At 31.3% G+C, this 20,715-nt stretch overlaps 1 protein-coding gene across 6 annotated transcripts in view; it reads right to left on the bottom strand.

Annotated features, from left to right (window-relative positions):
* Window positions 1–20,715, bottom strand: part of LOC127714802 (slit homolog 3 protein-like) — a 215,645-nt gene that overhangs the window by 18,627 nt on the left and 176,303 nt on the right. For 2 of the 6 annotated variants that reach the window (XM_052220837.1, XM_052220836.1), the window contains exons 4-7: window positions 19,939–20,010; window positions 18,757–18,828; window positions 16,710–16,858; window positions 16,074–16,172 (exon numbers count right to left, since the gene is read on the bottom strand). In XM_052220837.1, the coding sequence (XP_052076797.1) occupies window positions 16,074–16,172; window positions 16,710–16,858; window positions 18,757–18,828; window positions 19,939–20,010 (392 nt within the window). The other 4 variants (XR_007987941.1, XR_007987943.1, XR_007987944.1 and 1 more) reach the window with 4 other exon arrangements.

Raw genomic sequence — 20,715 nt, 5'->3', positions numbered from 1 at the left:
ATTTAGAATAAAATCGGTTTAAATGCATATTTATACATCAGTTTTTATTAAGAAAATTTACTTGCAACATGTAGTTGTAGTAATTTATTTAACAACATCTACATCAAAACTGCTTTGTTTGATTAGAGGTTGCCTACTTTAACAAAAGGCCATTGATGATGGTTGGTTGCATTTTTGTATGACACCTACACAGTTATTTCGTCATTCATACTAATAAATATAATTAAAGTATTACTAGACGAAAAGGCAGATTTACAACAATTTGGGCAATCATGTAAATGTTTGACAAATGTAACTACTTTTCTGCCAGATATATTTGCGGACCTACTAATGTATATGTAAATGTATTATTCCTTTGGCATTATTTAGGACGTCCTCGAAGATATGCTAGAGATAATTATTTCATTCCCATAGCTTTATTCATATTCCAAAGATATGGCGGATTTACCGGGGGCACGGGGGGCACGTGCACCCCCCCCCCCCCACAGTCGGGGTCAACAAAAAATTGTCTGACAGAGTTTTATTGCTATTGTATCTGCTTATCTAAATTGAAAATCAAGACAGCTTGATTTGACTTCCTAAACCGGCCGTTAATTAACCCCAGCTTCAACATGTGTGACTTATGACAACTTATCGATTGGTGTGTAAATATTGACACCTTTGTTGTGGTAATGTCTATATCCAAAAGCATTTATGTAAACTACATGTACATGTACATGCTGATTGGAATTATTACGAACATATTTATTGGTTTCTAATATACAATATTACAGGATCAAGATCGATTAACAAGTGAAATCTTCTGATCAGGAAATAAATTACCAACTAAAATCGGTCTTAAAAGAATATGTAAAAATAGATGTTTAGTGACAAGAATGTTAGTTTCGATATGAGATAGGTCTTTTTTAACAAATACTAACATTGTATACGGTTTCTGGGGAAGGTGCCTGTCTCAAAACAGCCTTTTTCATACTTTATTAAACAACAAACGATTTTTTTCAATGCATACAGCATTTTTTTTTTAAAACTGAATGTCGTGTTTTTTTCCTCTTATTTTGTTTATGGAAACAAAACCTTCCCCCTCCCCAAAACATGAATGGTCTGTGCCTTATATATAATCATTAATAAAATTATATTGTATCATAGAAAACCTACTTATATTTGAGATGAAGAACAGCAATGAAAGGTTATTGCGTGTTTTTTAGCTGTGCATGTACTGATTTTGTGTCATGCATGGATGAATACCCCATATCCTTTGTTTTTCTATTATAGTACAGTAATATGTTTATATTTTTTTCTTGTTTTAATTACCATGTATGAGGGTACGAATAGGTTAAAAAGTTAAGGCTAGAAAAAAAAAGGGCCCAAAAAATATAGAAAACAGATTAAAGCTGTGATGAACTGTAAAGAATAGACGACAATTGGCAACAAATAAAAGAGTAGAAAGAAATGGACCAAAAAATAATGAAAAGATATAAAAATGAAGACACGACCCCACCCCCCCCCCCCCCTAACCCCTCCCCCATACGACCACCATCATCCCCAATACATGACTCCACCACCACCCACACTCGCATATATGCATATATAAAAAAAATCTTTAATTTTGGTTTCATGGTGCGCCCCCCCCCCCCCCCCCCCCAGACATCGACGTCCTGGATCCGCCCCTGATAGTTCTAGTCTTAGGTTATTTTTTACTTTAGTGGACCATTTTGTTCATGGTATTCATCCGCTGGCGTTGTTGCATGTCTCCTCTCTACTATGACGTCTTGGGTAGCATTTTTCATTTCTGTACTTTTGTCTTTGTGTTGTAAACGTTTACACTTAATTTTTTCTGTAAATGGTTAATGAAACTTGGTTGATAAAAACGAAGCACTTAGTCTGCCATAAATTAGTTTTGGCACAATCTTAGTGCTAAAGATTAATCGCATCTGCTAAGAGTGTCTCTAGTAGCAAATTTAGAAGGATTGGCAGCCTTTAAACTCATGTTGCGCTTGCAACCCTTAGAGTACTCTTTATCTTCCTCGAAACGCTCGGTTAATTTTTATTTGATCTACTTGAATCGTCATTTAATTCTCATAGCATATGATATGTGTCAACATCCTTTTTTTACTGAAAACTTTACAGAAAATTGTAAGAGCGGTCAGGGCACCTTTTACACCTAGACTATGACCTGCAACCCCCAATGCTAGTTAATACGGGTGCAGTACTAGTCCATAACTTATGTGCATTGATTAGTAGATACAATCATGAAATGAGTGTGCGTCTCTTGCCAAAAGCAATTCACTTTTACATTCTTTTTGCATTTTTTACAATGACTATTAATTTATGAACTAACCTCACATTTTGAATAGTCATTTGAATATATATAGGCATTTGCATTGATAGATTCTTGCAGATTTGCAACTTGCATAATTAACTAATTACAAATTAATTAAATTATTAAGGTCACGTTTGGTACCCAAAGAACTAAAACTTCAATAGATAAACCTTTAAATTGAAGTTTAACCTGCATAGGTATTACAACATCGTGAACGGAGGAGTTGTATGTAAGGGAGGAATACTTATATCCGCCAGGGACCAAAGGAATTGATATTAACAGCTTCAACGATAAGCATGATGCGAGTTAAAGATTTTAAAATCAAAAATGTGCCTATATATATATATATCATGTATATTGACACAGGGGCTTCTCACCTTTTTTGTTTTTTTTATTGGAAAATACTTTTTTAATATTTCAACATATTAGAGTTTTAAACACTTATCAATGCGGTTTAACAATAACGGTAGTTTATGTATGTTGCCCCTCTTTCCTTATTTTCCGCCTGTGTAAAAAGCAAGTACAATGATACATGTTGTAGACTCGGCTGTTAAAGGACAAATAATACATGTAGTTATTTTAAGACTTTGCGTAAAATATGTATAAGAAAGAAGCGCAAGATATTCCATTATTCAAACACAAGTCATATACATTTCCGCTAAAACTATAAGTCTAGACTTCGTCTTGTTGTACAGGGTACAATTGCCTTATATTTTTTAAAGATAGGTTTCCCATGATACGAGCCCCTATCAACGTTAGTGTAACATGTAATTGTCGTTTACAAATCTTCTTGAATTATGTTAAAACAAATTTATATCAATTTTGTGACTTATGTAACCTTCAATCTTGTTTCAATGTTATTTCAATTGAAATGTGTGCAAAGTATGTAAAAAAAAAAAACAAAAAAAACAACTTATTTGATCATGATAGAAAAAAAAAGATTCCTGTCAAAGTACATATGAAAGCTGTAAAATTTTAGGATAAAATAGGCGGTAAATGAGATATCGAATAACTGATAGTTCGATAACTTATTTTAGTTTTGCGTATTTAAAAACAACACAATCAAATGACATCGGGAGCATTGTTTTAAGACAATTTATAAATCATAAAGAAATGATAATTATGTGTGCCTTATTATATTGATGGATATTGATGCTAGCGGTGGTCTTCTATTGATCTTTTCGGACCAGATCTTTCTGTAAAAGGTGATAATTGTCACACTTAACTGCTGATAAACCCCGTTGATCGGAGGAAGGACGACATCTCGTCGATGGAATGATATTATCTATCGATTTTGTTTGATTTCATTGGTAAATTGTGTGTCAATTATGACATGTGACTCACTGGTTCTTTGTATGTAGTTTTTAACTTTCTTTCTCACACACAAGAAAGTTTTTGCAGAGGACGCTTCATGAAGCACACGGAGTTAAACATCTCGTGACTGGACTTAACGGATAAGGAAAACAAATGTTACAAATATTCGTCAATAGATTTAACGTTTATATATGTGTGCAAACTAGCCGATTCTTTAAAAAAAAAAAAAACATTCTCTCAAGATGTGTTATGTGTCAAATATTTTTTGGCAAATAATATACCGACGAAGGAATATTTCTAGACATTTTTCAGAAACTTGGACTTTCTATAAAAACTTGATAAATCGCTCGATAATCTTCCAAATGCTACCGATTTTAAATTTGATACTGAGGCCGCATATCTAGTATTGTTTAGGCTTAATTTGTATATGTGTATTATTTTTACCAGTAATCAGTGACATATATATATAGAATGTATGTCTCTGCAGTAACACATAATACATATTGTAGTATATGTCTCTTTTTAAAAAAATTAATTCTATGTTTTATAAACAGAGTGAGTTATGACTCGTGCAATTCCAGAAGTTTCAAAGAGGTACTCAAAGATCGTTTTATGCTATGAGAATGAACCATTATAGCTTCCCGAGAATAGAAGATTTTTATGGATAAAGAAATTCACGCAGTACATCAAACAGAGAAGAGACCAAGAACCGATTTTGTAGACCCGATTTTTTAAATTTTTTTTTATTAAAACGAAATTATTAAAATACATGTATAATAAATGATATTACCAATATGCCAAAACCAATCCCAAAGCAGCTATATTTATCATATCATAGCTTGACCAGTAAAGCTATGGCAATATTTTGTCCATATATATACTCTGCACCTTTCAAATATATCAGCAAATTAAAAGCAAATATAACTATTTAACATACATTTCTAGCTGTCTTAAATATCTTTCTTTATAATATCTTTGCATACATATTCAAAGTTACATATGCCCAATATATTTACACATACATTTCTAGCTGTGTGAAATATCTTTCTTTATCATTTCTTTGCATATGTATTCAAAGTTACATATGCCCAATATATTTACACATGTCATTGATATTATCATTTGACCACATTTCTTAATTAAACAAATTGTTTGCAAATCTATGTATTTACCATACATTTAGGAATATGTTCAAAGGCTTTTGATATGTTCTGATTTGACATACATTTCAGCCGACTATAAAGACTAACAAAAATATTCCTTTACAATACATTTGACAGGTCTCTGCAGATTAAAGGAAATGATGCTTTACACCCCTCTATAAAGTTCTCGTTTTGAATTGGTTTACATACCAGGCAAATGTAAATGCACCTTACACTTTATAACCCCTATAAAATTATTTGAATGATGATGCTTTGCTACCTTGACAAAGAAACACATTTGCGGATAAATTTACATCATAGAAAAATATATGACAAAGATTTCCATTTGCAGAGGTATACAAATACATAACTTTGCGAAAGTTTTGAGATGGTCATAAATATATGCAAATTCTAAACTTTAAAATGGTTTGATTAGGTGTTAATATATTTTATAAACCGCGGTCTCTCATAACCGCCCATAGGAGGGTATAGCACAAGAGATGTTGATATTTACTACATGTTAAGACAAGATAAACTCAATGTTTTGTAAATATATGTAAATGTCGGTCTCTGAATACATTTACATAACATTTGCATACCTCTTGAAATCCGGGATTTCGTGTAGTGTATAATTGACGGGGATTGTCAGCTTTCTGCTGAAGGTCTCTCAGAGCACTCCGGCTTCCGCCTCCAATAATAACTGATCGCCACAAAATACTGTGTAATTGTGATGACGATACATGATGTCTGGAGTTGGCATGTCAGTAATACTGCTGTAGTCCTTTGTTAATTTGTGTATCACCGTCATTTTGCTAATTTCATCAGTTACCTATTCTGACATCGGACTCGGACTTCTTTTTAACTGAGTTTTACTGTGCGTATTGATGTGTGTTTGTTTAGTCTTCATTTGCAAGAGGTAAAGATGATGGTTGAGATCTCACAAAACATGTTTATCCCCTCCGCATTTTTGCGCCTGTCCTAAGTCAGGAGCTTCTGGCCTTTGTTAATTTTAATATTCAATTTTAGTTCATTTATATGTTTCAGAGTTAAGTGTGGCGTCCGTTTTCACTAAACTAGTACACATTTTTGTTCAGGGGCCAGCTGAAGCCTGATTCCGGGTACATGATTTTTTCGCTGTGTTGGAGACCCATTGGTGGCCTTTGTTTGTTTTCTGCTTTTTTTCGCGGGTTGTTGTCTCGTTATAACATTCCCCATTTCCATTCTCAATTTGATTTAGTAGCCAGTAGTGCCGAAAGTGGAGTTAAACAATCAATTATTCATCTTTACACTACAGTGTAATATTTTAACTACTAGTACTCAGGAAGTGAAAGTGTACTTATAGTGAACTGCTAGAATTTACATAAGTATCATACGTAACCTTCAACTGCAGATCAATCATTTGCTTAACAAAGTTATGTTACCTAATTCTTGTAATATATCTTTGATAAAAAAATACATGTTCGTTAAAAATAATTGATTAAACAAAAGCTTCAACCTGCCTATTTTGATAACCAAACAATAGTCAACCAATTTTGATCTGAAACGATCATTTTGGTAGTAATATCATCTGAAATGTCTGAACAATAATTTATTCCGTGTTATTCAGTGAATGTTTAAATCTGTCTACTGTAAATTCAGAACTGTCCATCTAATTCGCTTGCAGTCAATTCAGTAATGTTCGGTAGTGTTTCAGACGATTCGGTATGTTGTTGATCAGTACAGGTAAATAGCAACTACTTGCTATGCATATAGTACAAACTATGCGTATCGATAAACGGATTGGGACTAAAACATTCACCAAACAACGCCCAAAAACGAAATTATAGCAAAAGAACAATAGGTAAATTTCCATATAATATGTGAGATGTTAATAGCTTAAGACTTGTTTTCTTGAAGGCGTCATTGACTAACACATTTAAGTTTGTTATACTCGCATGTTGATCACTGTTAATGACCAAAGTAACATATCATAAGCTATTTAATATTTAATCATATATTCGTGATATAGATGATGAGTAGATCTTGAGATGCTTCCAGTATCGTCGTTTGGTATTTATCTAAACCATGTGTGTTCCTTTCCTGAAAGTGATATAATAATTATGAATGAATGGGAATTTGCAAGGCATATAATGAATACATGTCAAGAGAAGCTTACCCTATACGCACACTCGGTTTGTCTACTTTTGTGATTCAAGCGATTCCCTCATGTGTTATGTTTTTACATTGATTTTCACTTTGTTAAAGACGAAGAAGATTTGAACATCGGTAAACTATTGTCGCCTTAATCCACAAATAAACAATATGCATACAGATCACTAGTGTTAATGTATAACAAATAAATTATAAACAAAATTATAAACTGACCTGATTTAGTCTTTATTGAACAATACAGTATATTATTTAAATAATTATTTAGTGTTTTAGTACATTGAAAGTTATTCTTATGTGGAAGTAATTGTATAAATTTCTTAGTATAAAAATATTACTGTATAAATTTACGGCGCTTTTGAGCTTTTTCCATGTTGTAGTCCCCCCATGAAATAACTTGAATATATTAATAGCTTCAACAAGTTAAAACACATTCATTATTCCTGAATTAAGCATTTTGTAACTTAACTTTTACGATACACTATTGCAGACTATCTTGATTAAGAGTATTTATACATAGTAATTGTGTAAGTAGCTAATTAGTATTGAAAAATGTGTTTTTCACCAGAGATGAAAACATAACTTAGCAATGCGAAATATTGTCCACGTTTTTTTTTACCATATTCACAGAAAGGTTTCATTTAATTCATTGTGAAGGAGCAAACTAAAGTCAGAAAATCCATCCATGTGCTTCATCTTTATTGTTGCAGATTGAATGTGAAGAATATGGTGGACATTTGGCAAAGGTCGAGAGAAAGTTTGAAGACTCATGGTTGATATCTCATTTAACAGGTACAAACCTCTCGTAACTAAATTCTACAGATCTAAATCTAAATTTACATTAATGTATTGATCAGTTTCAAAATATGCACATAACGTGTATGTTTTAATGTATATGAAGTGAATATAAGGGAATATTTGGTAAGGTAAAATACACATGGAGTTCGTCATACAAAATCGGCACGTTAACATGAAACAATAAAATATACAAACATACTTCAATTGTCTCCTTTTTTTGAATTCCTGATACAAATATATCATGTATATCATGCATTATACTGAATTACACAAATGTCATTAGAAAGAGTAAAGTATTCTCTGAGATCTTATTAAGTCAGCTAAGTTAAAACATAAGGTTCCTCGAAACAACGTTTAGATAGGAATGTCGTTGATATATGTTATAGTGTGAAAACATGCATGCAAAAATAGATAATATATTTTCGACGAATTGTGTTATTCTTACTTCTGCCAGCGAATGTGCTAAATTTTAAATAATTTAATATTTGATAACATATCGAAAACAATATTACCTTTTCGATTGTATAGCGCTACTTATCTTTCGGAAAAAGATATATATTATTTCGTGAAAGCAGGGATAAAAGAAAACAATGCACATCTTACAATTTACTAGTAAATTTGAATATCCGTTTGGTAGCTTTTGCTTTTCTTAAACACTGCTTTAAAGGTTCCGTTTATAACTTTATACAGCATGAATCAAGCGTGTAATTATTTTTTGTTATCAGATTTTGCATGGATTGGATTAAATGATATTGACAATGAAGGCCAATGGCACTGGATTTCAGACAGTTCCGGACTTAACTATACAAACTGGTTACTAGCTGAACCCAACGGTTCTGAAACAGAAAATTGTGTTAGTTACTGTAAAGACTATTGTCTTAAGACATTTTATGGATGGAATGATGAAAGCTGTAACTTGTTGCAAGGATAGGTATGCGAACGTCAATTCGACATGTTCAATTGAGTGTTTGTCTGTTAACGTTCTTTAAAAAAATATTAGAATAAGGAGAGACATTATAAAAATAAATGTGTAGCAGCAGTTTGAATTTTCTGTTGTTATTAGAATTAACCATGATTAATACAAATGAGTGGTAATGAATTTCTCGCTGCATTGAAGACCTGTTGGTGACCTTCTGCTGTTGTCTGTTCTATGGTCGGGTTGTTGTCTCTTTGACACATTCCCCATTTCCATTCTCAATTTTATAATCTATTTCCTTTTTGTTTTATTATTTGGGTTACTAGAAAAGTATCAACAACTACAAGGTAAATTCAAAAAGGGGAGAGTCCATGAAACCTTACAAAATTAAATGTTACAGATGGGTGTAGTCCTAACCTGTACACAAGTTAACTTGGAGCAGACTTTTTGATTGCTTTCCAAGTTAACTTGAGACATTTTTAGCAGACAATCAAGTTAACTACGTCGTTGGTATACCAGACATAGGTCTGCTTTTTTAAGACTGCTGCAGACCTATTGAGAAGTCTGATCCAGACCAGACCTGTGGACACGTCTGCTATGGACCTGTCCTGAGGACAGGTCTGCCCCAGACCAGACATGAGGACAGGTCTGCTCCAGACAAGACCTATGGACAGGTCTGTTTATGACAGATTACCGTGTTTAAGACTTTTCATATTAGACTTGAGCTTTTATTATGTAAACAAAAATCACATTGTTCTTTTTTTTACAGTATAGCAAATTTCTATACCGTACTCGTAAGTGACTCTGTGTGCATATTATACACATTAAAAATTACTTTTTTCATTTCATTTTCTAATATACATTAAATAATGGCAATAAAATTACACACTTGTGATCGACAAATCTATCATGCAGCTATCATGAAAGAAATTATTATTGTTTTATCTTTTTTCAATAAATAGACTCGTAAAGTATTGTATATTTTGAAATATTGCATTCTCATATTAATAATGTATTGTTTTTTATTGTTATTCGGAGCGGACTTTATAAGTATTGTTTACTTAAACATGTGTCCAATCCGTTTTACTTTGAGTAGATAAAATATGTTTAAACTAAAACTTTGAATTTATATATGGGCTTATCATTTGTTGGTAATTTAGAAGAATGACACAACTTTGATAGTTTCTGTAAACAATGTTAATTTTTTATCATTTTTTTTAACATGGAGTAATGCAGGGCTTTCTTCATGGTGTATATAGCTACATCTGATTTAATTGTGTAAGGAACATCGTCTAAAGTCACCGCTTGGCATTCGTATTGATAATAATAATAATAATAATAATAATAATAATAATAATAATAATAATAAAAATAAAAATGATAACAATAATAATAATAATAATATAATAACAATAAAAATAAAAAATATAATAATAATAAATAATAATCTATATACTCAAAAAATCCAGTTGAATGAAATGAAAATTGAATTCCATACGTTGTAGAAAAAGAGAGAAAGCACCGACGGAGAAAATATCAATAATTAATCGACAGTATTATGTTTTTTAAATAAGTGCAGTTGCAATGTTCATAGTTTTTAGTCTTAAATATATCTATATATCTATATGTTCAGAATGATTGTTTTTGTTTTCTTGAGAGTAAAGTCATGTCAGTTTAATTCGAAAAGTAACATTCAAAATGTTTGATTTTTATGAATAAAAGACATCTATCAGATTTGTGTAGGGCAGCAATTACCTTTTGCTTGTTTGTATGCGTTTATTTATTATCTTTATATGAATGACAACTGCAATTTAGTTATTAGGAAAATAGCCGTAGAAAGTATTAAAACTACAAGCTTGGTCTTTTTCCTTGAATCATTTTACTGGTACTTGGAAATAATTGTAATATAGGAAATTTTACAATTTGGCAAGTGCAATTTTTGCATCAAATGCATAATTCAAAACACAAATCATATGTGGATGATTGATTGCTGGTGTTCAACGCTACTACCAGCACTCTTGGCATTATCGTGGCTGTCAGCTTGTATTGGTGGAGGATGCCGTAGTTCCCGATAAGAACCACTGACACTAACAAATGCATGTACCTTGACGACATTTGCATCGATGGCATTAACATATACGTGTATTGGTATCCTGTCTTACAAGTCCATGGGGGATAGATTAGTAAACGTTGTAACTACGTTATTTAATCAGTGAAAGTACGTCATCGTTACATCGCAACTTGAAGTTAACGGTTAATGCTAGGTTCTTTTCGCTTGTGTTGAGATTTTCCTGTGTGAATTTTGCCTTATGCGAACTAAAGAACAAGGCCGCAATTTAGAAGATGCTGTATACTTTCATCAAAGACTGTATTATATTCTTCTTGAAATGATAACATACGGGTTGGGGACCATTGAAGTAACTCCTTTACTGAAGCATTGTTCTTTATTCTTGAAACTTTGTTGGTTAGTTGAACAGAGAAATAATCTGTGATTCAATAACATGAAAGCGATAACTATATAGTTTTTATTCATGCTACATTGTAATCAACATCCATATCTACACAGATCCGGAATGTACGTAAAAACTTAAACTAGAATATACTATTATCAGGTAAATTTAATTAAATACAATACGTGTTACATTGTTTAATATCATCTACGGATAAGTTTTAACAAAAGTTGATTTTAACTGAAGATCCCATGGGTAACAATAGTAAATTATAATAAAACGTTATTCTGATATTCATATTTACGTGTGTAGACGGTAGTTTCTAAGAATCTCCCTTTTAGTGATTGATGACTGGTGTTTTACGCCACGTTATGTGTCAGACCACCAATTTAAAATTCTTATCTATTCAACCATTTTTTTTTTCAATTTCCACAAATTTCTAAAAACATTAACTTAATTGTAACTTCATTGAAACCAAGTATATCCTGAATTGTATATGTATCTACTTTCTACATGCCAATATTCAACCAATGTGTAAAATCGTGTAATGAAACATGACCGTTCGAAAGGCAACTACTACTGAAAGTTATCCCCGTTTCCGGATATCTTCGATAAGTATAACACAAGGTACTATGGAGCGCATTATTCTTCAATTGTTAAAGCAAACTCAAGGACAAGAAAATGTTCTAAATGTATTTCGCTTTCACCAAAGTATCGTTTCTGCAAATGTGTTGGTTGGTTTAAGTCAACAATGACATCAAAAGCATTATTTTTTTGTTAGGAAAGGGCTACTTTTACACACGTTCTAAATTGGAGTCGGTGAAGTGGTGGTCTGTAACCCTTAAGGACTACTGGCTATTTGAAGACGGTCAGTTTTTATTGATGGATAGCCTGGAGAGACCCACCAACCTTCGGATGGAATACTGACAATGCTTGTCAATTAAGATTGAAGTAGAACATACATGCCACGCGCGTGGTTCAAACGCACAACATCAGTATTGGCAGACTAGTGATACAGTAGTTAAACTACTTAGTCCGCCAGGCCACCGAGACCCCACAAATAGCTACATAATAATGGTATGTTCGCCAAAAGCAAACAAATAAACACACAAAAATAAATCTTATGACAAAATACATTAAATTTGTAATAAAGGAAAAAAAAACAATACACATGTATCAGTTTTACTTAATGATTGAAAAAAATACAAATGTAAAATCGGGTCGACTTAAGGTTGCTCAACAATTTACTATGTATGAGTTTAGTGTATTTATTATGTAAAGATAGCTTACAACATGTGTATCAGGTAACAATTAAAACATCGAACTATCTATCAGAGCACTATGTATAGTATGCAATGTACTGAATGGTTTGTGTTTTTTGTCGAATTCATTGTTTTCTCAATTGCCATTGGGAAATGGATTGATCTTAGGTACAGTAGAATCATTGATGATCAGAAGCATTAAGTGTCTCCCCTTGAAGTTTCCAATTGGCACACATTTACTTACTCGTGCACAAGCAATTTGAACACACATTATTTAAATCATGAGTACTTAACATGTCTCTGTATCAAATTAATATAATAATGATTTACATATATAATGAAATCAATGATAATATCTGTGAATAAGATTTCATTTCGCTATTCATTCAATGAAGCTGCTTTAAACACTTATTGTAATACATTGTCTTATTGCATTTCCTAGTCATTTCTGTTTTTTTTTTTGTACCTGCAACCATCCTTTTTTATCAGATGTTTCGTTGTCCATTTTTGTCTGTTTTTTATCATTTTTATCGTTTGTCTGTTTGCCATGTAAGCCTTGATTCTACTAATAGAAAAAAAAAAGATATGGGTATCAATCCATGATACAATATCAGTACATGTACAGCAAAAAAAAACCCACATAAAAAGCAAAGGAACATCGCTTTTACTGTTGTTCGTCATCTTAAAGTCATACTCAGACCTTCAACACGGAGCCAAAAAAAAAACCCAAAAAAACTATCGCCTTACTGCAAGTTTAATACGGCAAGCAGGACCGGTTTGACCAGAATTCTTTGCAAAATGATTTTGACAGACTTTGTGAGATGTAACACCACCAAATCGGGCCCGGTAAAAAAAGAACATACCCGAAAGTAGTATATAGATTAAACAATATAGTTCCTACGCATAGGCGTAAATATAAAACTATTTAGAATATATTTAGTAATTAGGTGAGTATATGAAATATTCAAATTGCAATGTGTTACGCCATTGATAGGCATGCATATAGCTAGAACCATTTTAACAACCTCCATTGTTTAGTAAAATCTTCTACCATGTTTCATTTGATCACAATAAAGCAGTATCAAAACTTCCGTGTGGGCTCGTCTCATGTTAATCGTTCACTTAATTAGCTGTAGTTGTTTTAATGTCCTTGTTTTAGTTTTCAGCTAGATGTATTTTGTCTTCTGTGTTAAAAAAGAGACATAGTATGACTTTGTATTGCATAGAGAATGGACATATATTTCAATGTCAGTAGGATGTTAGTAGTTTTACCATCTATAGCGAAATAACAATTTAGTGCAAAACAATACTACAAATGACTACAAAGAATAAGAATGAAGAAAAGAAAACTGATTAATAGTGTATATATATTCAGAAGGATGTCTTTCGGGTTACAAAACAAGACGATACCAAACTGACAATCAACACTCACACTTCGAAGATAAACAATTTAAAAACAGTTAGAATACTAAAGACTGAGCAATTCAAATCCAACCGAAAAACAGGGGTTCTCTAAGGTGATCTGTAAGGGAATTAGTTATTATATAACAAGATAACTATGTAACGTACAAATTTATATATCGTTATTAACCCGAATAAATCTAATTGTGTAAGTTTTCAATGCTCTAAGTTAATATCCTCATGTCCACATCCAGATAGATTACACATGGTCAATAGAAATAAGATTAAATATGAAATAACTTTGAACCCATTCATTTATATCTTACTTGGTTAAACAGAAAGTTCAAATCTGGTTAATCGAGGTTAGCATTAACAATTAAATACATTTAAACAATAGCAATTTTATATCATAATGGTATTTTAAAATCCAGTTACACCATAACTTTTATATCACAGGTTCAATTTCAATCTACCTGAAATGTTTAGGTTATTGGTCGAAATGAGTCTGCGTGTTCTTACGTTAAGAATTAATAAGTTTTTTGCCTAGTTCGAGTGAATATTGTAAAACACGAAAGGTTTTCCTGACAAGTTGCTTGTTTCATATCGTTACTTACCACACATATCAAATACGTCATAGTATGTGCAGGTCTACAAACACAATAATCAGTACCTACAAAAGATTCGATGAAAATCAATATAAACTTCAACTTTTTTACATTTTTAACGAAACTAGAATATGAGATAGTATCAATAAAAGTGTAACTAAGTGGTATTATGACTGCTTTAATAATGTGTATCTTCAAACTACATAATGTGTAATAGTTGTGTCCCTAAAGACAAGGAAAATCAATTAAATATATTTTATGAGTTTTTGCTTTCCCTTTTTTTAATCAATTTTCAGACTGAAAGTGAATTATATACTTGGTGGTTTCAGTATAGTATGAATCTTCATCTGTTGTTATGAGACCGAAGGGATTTGTACTCATGTTTTCTTTTATAATCCAATGTATTCATAAGTGTATATAATTATGATCATACCTGAACTGTATTGACAGTTTTGTTTTTTCTCGTCAAGCATATTGATTTTATTTATACCACTAGACGTTACGTTATCAACATTTAATCAATCGTTCTGCTTGTTAAGAAATCATTTAAATATATCAAAGTTTGTAATGGGTTTTGTGTTATATTGGTAGGTTTCTCTCTGTTTATCGATTTGGTAAAACAGGACAAACATTGTAAGGACAAATCATAGGAACCAGAAAAAAACATAATTCTAATGTTTTGATTCATCGCTAACATATTTCCGACAGTGGCGTTATGGACTGAAAAGAAAAAAATATCCAATTAATCATACAAAAATTGATATTTAGCAAATTGAATAATTATCAATTTCATATTTAACAAAATACCTCAGTAATAACAAAATTGGGATCTTTATACTTAATGTTTACAAAAAAGAATCAATGAGAAATTAGTATTCTAGGTACATATATTTAGCTTCACATAAAGGATTATATACGAACAAAACATAATCGGTTATTGATTTGACGATCTATCAAAATAAAAACTATATCATTCTAGATTTTAAAAGTTCAGTAGCAATAATCTAATTATTGTAAGATCTTATCTAAACATTGTTAAGAATTTGAACGGATAATAGGTCATGAAAATAAATTGTAAATTAGAAATATTCAGTTTGCATTTGTTTTTCATGTAGTTCTTGTACTTGTTTATCTCTAAAATTATATTGAATAACATAAATTATTTAAAATATTTACGGCCGATTATTCAATAACAGCAACAAAGTAAAATAAACAAGACGTCATAAATAATCATAACTGATACAATCAATACAACAAAATATACTTTCATCATACAAACGCAGCCTTTATCGTTAATGAAGCACATGTATAACTCTAATACTACAACTATGCATGAGTTAATTAAACATAAATCTACAACAACTAGCAAGCACCAATCACCAAGCATGTACATAAAACGTAAATAGTTATAATGAATATAGATTGAAATATAACATAATTTATATTTGTAGAAGGTGAATTCTTTCCAAAATGTACGTCATATGTGTACTTATTTTTTTATTTTGTGTGCACCAAAATAGAAAAAAGGAGATATAATAAAAACATTTGCTTACAAACGTTTTAGCACCCCAATATTTGACACATTTTTATAGTTTTAAATTCGGTTTTACTAGCTTGATATTTTGTATTCTGACATAAAACTTTAAAACTACAATTGTCCTTATATACATAACAACTTAAATAGTAAAGGATTTGAATAACAGTTAAATGTATTTACCAGTGCATTGGAGGTCTTGTTCGTTCCGGCATATGACATCTCCTGTATAGTTATAATAGCACATGCTCTGGTTGCATACTACCGTTGAACATTGAGGTCCTGTGATGTGTTGTTTAAAAGTATTTTAGTTTCCTACATTTGTATTTATCATAACATGTATATATTTTCATGTGCAATGTATTGTAACTGGCATTGTCTTTTCCATTATCAATTTTTCATATGCCTTTATTATGTGTGCCTGTAGAAGTTACCATTAACCAAAAAAAAGTAGATATGTCATACACGTTTGTTTATATGTAAAAGTTATTTGTTTTACCGAACACAATTGTTGTAAGAAAAGTGTTTAGCACCAACGAATAGTATCTCAATTATATGTATACCCATATTTCTAGAGAACATTTGCCTGATTGTTTCAAGTGAAGGGTTCGTTTCAACAGTTTTACTACATGTACTATTAACATTGACTACTGCCACTCAGCATGTTTAGCCTTGTGTTTATTTTTCATTTATAATTTGATACGAAGACACGCGATCGTTATTGGTATTTTAACTTTAACATGTGTCGATAAATATAATATCTGGTTGATCATTGTACAATAGTTTTATTCAAATATATTCTTAAAAGTATGCATTTACCATTGCATTTGTCGAAAAAACAGGAAGGCAAACTTGTAAGAAGAGCATCATCTAGATCAATACATTTTACAGATGACTCATACCTTTCGACCAAGTTTAGCCAATTCCGGAAAGGCTTTATGTTGCAGTCACAATATACGTCAAGAGTACTGTCAAGAGAAGGTACAAGATGTTTTATATTCCTTTAGTGAACAATTACATGATTTGCTCTCTGTAACAATACGCAACATTCGGGTTTTATTAGAGAGTCAATGATATTTTGTTTGGAATGCTATGCAAACTGTTGCTTTTTCATGTTAGTTGCATGTGTCTTTTTCATTTAAACATAATGTTTTCTGTCATGAGACATGTGTACGGGCCAATCTATACAGGTGACTTCGAACATCTGTTATGACAAACGGCAAGCCCTCTTAACAAACAAACAAATCAGTTTAGCCATCCATGAGGTTGAAGAAGATGCTTTTCACTCTTAAGAGGTTAGAATCGTTGTCACCTGATATCAACTCAGGTTAGCAATATTGGCGCAATAAGTATTTTTGCAAGCCGGTTAAACGGAATTAAAAAAAATATTCAGAGTAGCTATAAAAACACACATTTTGCTGTTTATCAATAATTCTTTTTTTATCAGAAATTTTTATTCGTAAATTGCCGATAATCGTATTTTCGTAGATTTTTTATTTCGTGGCAACAAGACGCTGCATACAAACAATCAGATAATTCCCTCTTCGTTTAACATTTAATTTTTTCTTGTTACATCTTCACCTAAGAAATCATCGAAAATGAGTATCCCTCGAATATTAATGAATCCACAGTACTGATTATCTCGTGGACAATCGTTCTCTCAAATGTATAAAGTATTACTGTATCGTATTTATACAGCTGATTTGTCCCTGTAATTATCATATATCGATAGTATATCCGAATTTGATGATGTTGTTGTTTTTATTACTTTTTAAGGCAAATAAACCCACATCTTTAGATTTTTTAAAAGTATATGTCTTTTGTCTTTCTTTGTGATTTCTTTATACAGAAATTGTTCTTTTATGTCAAATATTTCCAAAATTCTGTTTTATTCATTCATTCTTTCATATGTGTACTTAATTCTGAGACATTTTTATTTTCAGACTTTAGTTTTCTATGTTGTGTTTTGTAAACTGTTGTGTGTCTGTTGGTCTTCTTTTTTTTAGCCATGGCGTTGTCAGTTTATTTTTGACCGATAAGTTTAAATGTACCGTTCGTCTCTCTTTTATAGATTATCACGTTTGCCAGTCGTTGGGGAAGCATTATGACGTCGATTATCACTATTTTATAAGTAAGCTAATGGTTCATTGCTTGTATATTTTTTTTTGGAATAGTGTTAAGTCGATTTCTTTAAGTCTAAAAGAAAATGTCGATTTCGATACCCAAAAAAATATATTAAAACAAATGTCAAATAAATGAGCAAGGGTCAAGCTAATGCCTATATTGTTTTAAAATTTCATGAAAGGAAGCAAAAACTTACACTTTCGCAACAAAAAGTTAAGTGCCAGTTTTTACATATTTGTTTGTTTTTCTAGTGATTAAGATTATAACACAATGTTGACTGATGTACCCCTATTTTTGACATTTTTACCTATCATGTCTGTTTGTTTTGTTCAAACATTGCTGTCAATATAATGGAATGTTGTGCGACTGTCATACAAGTGAGAGGTTTAGCTAGCTATAAAACCAGGTTTAATCCACCATTTTCTACATAAGGAAATGACTGTACCAAGTCAGGAATATGACAGTTGTTTTCCATTCGTTTGATGTGTTTAGGCTTTTGATTTTGAAATTTGATAAGGGACTTTCAAATTGAATTTTTCTTGGAGTTCGGTATTTTTGTTATTTTACTTTTTTTACGTGGTTTTGAAGTTCTTAATCTTCAGTTTTTTGTCTGATCTGTGTCGACCTGAGTATATAGGTAAACTTCTGTCACCTTAAAGTATACACATGCCCATTGTTTCTTTTGACCAAGAGTAATTGTATACACATTATTTGTGTTTTCATTATAAATATTTAAACTTACAGAACAGTTAAGTTTGTCATATCTTGAAACGCTCCTTCTTCAACAAATGTTAATTTATTTCCAGTCATCCATCTGCATGTACAAATACATGTAATTGTATACATGTATTGTAATAGTATTGAAAAAAATGTTGCATTTATACATTTATACATTAATTTTATAGTAACAATAAATTAAGGTGATGTGTACCGTATACATCTACATTGTGTGCATGCATATACATTTATTGTTTCTTTTGACCACGAGTTATTGTATACAAATTATTTGTGTTTTCAGTATAAATATTTAAACTTTCAGAACAGTTAAGTTTTTCATATCTTGAAACGCTCCTTCTTCAAGAAATTCTTATTCCTGACTTGGTACAGGCATTTCCTTATGTAGAAAATGATGGATTAAACCTAGTTTTATAGCTATCTAAACCTCTTACTTGTATGACAGTCGCATAACATCTCATTATATTGACAGCAATGTGTGAACAAAACAAAAAGACATGCTAGATACAAATGTCAAAAATAGGGGTACAGCAGTCAACATTGTGTTATAATCTTAATCACTGGAACAACAAACAAATATGTAAAAACTGGCACTAAACTCTTTGTTGCGAAAGTGTAAGTTTTTGCTTCCTTTTATGACATTTTAAAACAATATAAGCATTAGTTTGACCCTTTGCTCATTTATTTGACATTTTTTTAATATATTTTTTTGTTTATCGAAATCGACATTTTCTTTTAGACTTAAAGAAATCGACTTAACAATATTCCAGAAAGTATATATTTGTATACTTCAATTTATGCTCAAACATCAAAGTTTCAGCTCTCACCTATTACATATGGACTTTTCCATGATTATGTATTTTATTCAGTTTAGAATGACACATTTGTTTTTATCTTAAAAAAATCGGTAAAATTGTATAGTCGCAAAGGCAAAATTGTAATGTCCAATGTAACACTTCTATCGAAAGTTTGACATAGATGATAGCCATCAGTCTGTTGATGAAGACTGCTAATTCTTATATGTCTTCCTTTTGTGTGTGTCTCAAATTCTAATAAGTTTTTTTTTTTTAACCTATTTTATTATATCACACCTCATATTATTCAATGCATTCTATAAAATTGAATGTACTCTTTGAGAATTGTTTAACAATTTTAACACACATGTGTATAATGTTTATCGTTAACTCACATTTCCTGTATATTGTCTAAGCCATTGAAATAGACCTTTTTCACATCACTTATTCTATTGTCGGATAATTTCCTGTAAAGATTTTAAATTTAAGTTCTCTTTTTTTTTTAAGATAATCCGAATAATTCAGATCCTCCCAGGTACGCTTGACTCCATTTCTAATTGACTAGGATTGTCAGTTTTTCGGCCGAAGATCGATGGTTTTTCTCTGTGCACTCCGTCTTCCTCCACCAACAAAAACTGAATGCCAGGAAATAGCACAACAGTGCTCAAAGTGGCGTAAAACACCAGTCAATCAGTCCCTCTCATGATCAACTCTGCCATTTGCGAGGTCCTGTAGACTTTATACGACAAAACGCGTCATGAATCCAGGATTTTGATTGCAGCTCTCCGGAGGAGAGAACCAATTAGTGTGTAGCTTAATGTTATCGAAATAGGTAAATCCCGAGCTAGTTCCGAAAGAATATTGGACACTTGTTTTTTAACCAGCATTTTTGGTGTAAATTTAACCATAGTTGAGCAAAGGAATATAACGAATGAAATTTTCGTGTTTACTTTTTAGTCATAATCAATATATATTTAAGCTTTTAACATGTATACAAAAGACAGAAAATATATACAATACTAAATATTGATGTTCGGTTATTTCATTAGTCTGGGATTTTTAAGTTATAGAGCAAATTAATAAAATGGCATCACTCTATATAAGATGTGTCAGTCTTGTCGGAAACACGACGCATGTATTTCTTTTTTCTTACTTGAATATTTTTATGTTAA

The sequence above is a fragment of the Mytilus californianus genome, unplaced genomic scaffold (genome assembly GCF_021869535.1).
Source record: "Mytilus californianus isolate M0D057914Y unplaced genomic scaffold, xbMytCali1.0.p SCAF_9, whole genome shotgun sequence".
NCBI lineage: Eukaryota > Metazoa > Mollusca > Bivalvia > Mytilida > Mytilidae > Mytilus > Mytilus californianus.
The sequence above is the reverse complement of the archived record's forward strand: the minus strand, read 5'-3'. Positions and strand labels throughout refer to the sequence as shown.